We start from the raw sequence: 2,375 nt of genomic DNA on the forward strand, positions 1-2,375 counted from the left end.
AAGGGTCACATATGTATAATATAAAAGGATGAAAATACATATCTTAATATTATTGATTTAAGGTCTTTGATAAGCCTCCACATTAATACTCATATGACGCTACAGAAAAAGATAAAATTAGATTTTTCATAATAAAAAACATTATGTACCAATTTTTTTGACTCTAATCATCATTATTAATTAATAATAGACACTCAATCTATTCTATTTTCTAAAAACCTTCCACCTTTATCATTATAAAAAACATAAGATAAATGTAGCTAATTGGTTACAACATTGGATAATTTTACGAATTCCTATTTATTGTAGGAAACTAAGAAATTTGGGTAGAAAGAAGGTGGAGGAGCTCTTTGATAAACGGTAAGTAGCTAGAAATTTGGACGGAAAAGAGGAGGTGGGGTAGCTATATATACGAGGGTGTTTAACTTTGATAAATTTAGTTAGTAGCTTTGTGATGTACATGATTTCCTTCTTTGCCATATCTAGAGGTGTCACAAAGGAACTTGATTGCTTTTCTCTGGGTTCCATTACCAAGGATATGAATGAAATAAAAAGAAAATGGAGCCCTAATGATACCCTTCTTTGCCATATTCTATAAGCTGGATTATATAATTTTGAAATGAAATAAACAGTAATCCAGCTTAAATAAGTTGAGAGATAAATAAATAAAACAGATTATTAGATGGATTATATAATCTAGACACCTAGATTATAGTAATCCATAAGCAGGTCAATAATTGCTTATATAATCCATAAGCTAGATTATATAATAGTGGAAGAAAATGAACAGAAATACCGTACACTGAAACAACATAGCCCGAAATTATGAAACATAGCAAGCACCAGATATACTAGAAAAGCTGAAAACGATGGTAAACCATGGAGGAACTATAAACACACACACACAAGCAACGACGACTGCGATTTACAGCTTCAGTTCTTTCAAACATGGTAACTAAGCTGCAGATAATGTCCAAGTCCAAGCACCATCGGTGAGCTTCTTCTCTTCTCTTCGATCTCTTCTCTTCTCCTCTCCCTCTCCTCTAGATGGTGTCACTGTTGATGTGACCCTTGGCCCCTCCATCAACGGGAGGAGCACCTCCCCTTGACCTGATCTCAACAGGCTGCAAAGAACAAGCAGCATCAACAACAAATGTCATTCCTATGATCCACCGAGTCTCCTGACCTAAAGTGGGGCACAAGTATATATATACTCGTGTGTGTGTATATATGCAGGACACTTCTGTATATTTAGCTTATGCATGAGTAATTAATTAAGCAAAACAAAAATAACCAGCGAAACTCGGTAAGTCGTAATAAAGCCAACAATATCTGTATAGCAGAGATTATTAGAGTACAGGTCGAGGAACCTGGGATCCCACTGATGACTTGGCCTCTGTCGCACCAGCTGCAGAAACAACGGTGGAATCATCAGCTGCGAGCTAGCTAGTATTGTGCAAGATAGAGAGGAAGATGATGTTCTTAGGAGAGAGCCATGGAGAGGTGCATGGGCTGCCGAACTGTTACCGGCATCCTTGTGGGTGGCGCCGGCGCGGCCACAGCTGGTGATGCGGCCGACGAGGCCAAAGAACTTGCTCTTGAGCTGCGCGGCAAGCTTCGCCATGGCCGTTGGCCGCACCGCACCAAGGGCCGGGGCACTAATGATGAGCTCACCTGAATCTAGTAGTGGGAGCGGCTGCGTACTGAGCAGTGCATATATCACCACTCCCTCACAATGGCCACGGACCTCGTCTTTAAATACTGCAGCCTGGGCGCCGGTCGTTGCCAAAGCACCTTTCAGCTTTCAGGCCTTTCACTACCTCAGTGGACCGCACCGATGCGAACTATAGGTTCTGGCGACACAGGCGTGCTGCTGCGGTTAGGCAGGCACTTCGCTTCCCCAGAGTTTGGTTCCTGCAGTACCACAAAGGACGCTCTCAAGCAAACAGCTATCATTCCAGCAGTTGTTCCTCAAAGTAACTGAACTATATTAACAGAATGAAACTCTAAACACTTCAGCTTTAGGCCAACTCCATCAACGCCCTTGCACTGTAGATGGACTATTTACAGATAGTAGTTTGAAATAAGGGATGAGATAGGAAGTCTGCCGGAGATAGTCCTAGGATGAATTTCTACAATCCAACTATGCACTCAAAACCTATTATTTGCACAATCTCACTATGCAAAGAGAGCAGTAATCACTATGAAAATGAGATCAAACGCCTTCATTTTTTTAACCAGAATCCAGATTCTACATATTTTGTCCAGAATTCAGAATCCCGCTATATAGAATGAGATCCAAACAAGCCGTTGGTTCAAATCAAAATTATGAAACAAAACACATTGTTTCTCATGCTTTTGAACACGAACAACAA

The 2,375-nt window shown here is 40.5% G+C and overlaps 1 protein-coding gene across 1 annotated transcript; it reads right to left on the reverse strand.

Annotated features, from left to right (window-relative positions):
- Positions 1-742: 742 nt before the first annotated feature.
- Positions 743-1,731, reverse strand: LOC100277779 (uncharacterized). Its single transcript, NM_001364224.1, has 3 exons — positions 1,528-1,731; positions 1,371-1,408; positions 743-1,124 (listed from the first exon to the last, which is right to left on the reverse strand). The coding sequence occupies exons 1-3, from the start codon at positions 1,622-1,624 to the stop codon at positions 1,044-1,046; spliced, it is 216 nt and encodes a 71-aa protein (NP_001351153.1). The 5' UTR covers positions 1,625-1,731; the 3' UTR covers positions 743-1,043.
- Positions 1,732-2,375: the final 644 nt, after the last annotated feature.

This window comes from Zea mays, chromosome 10 (assembly GCF_902167145.1).
Source record: "Zea mays cultivar B73 chromosome 10, Zm-B73-REFERENCE-NAM-5.0, whole genome shotgun sequence".
Taxonomy (NCBI): Eukaryota; Viridiplantae; Streptophyta; class Magnoliopsida; order Poales; family Poaceae; genus Zea; species Zea mays.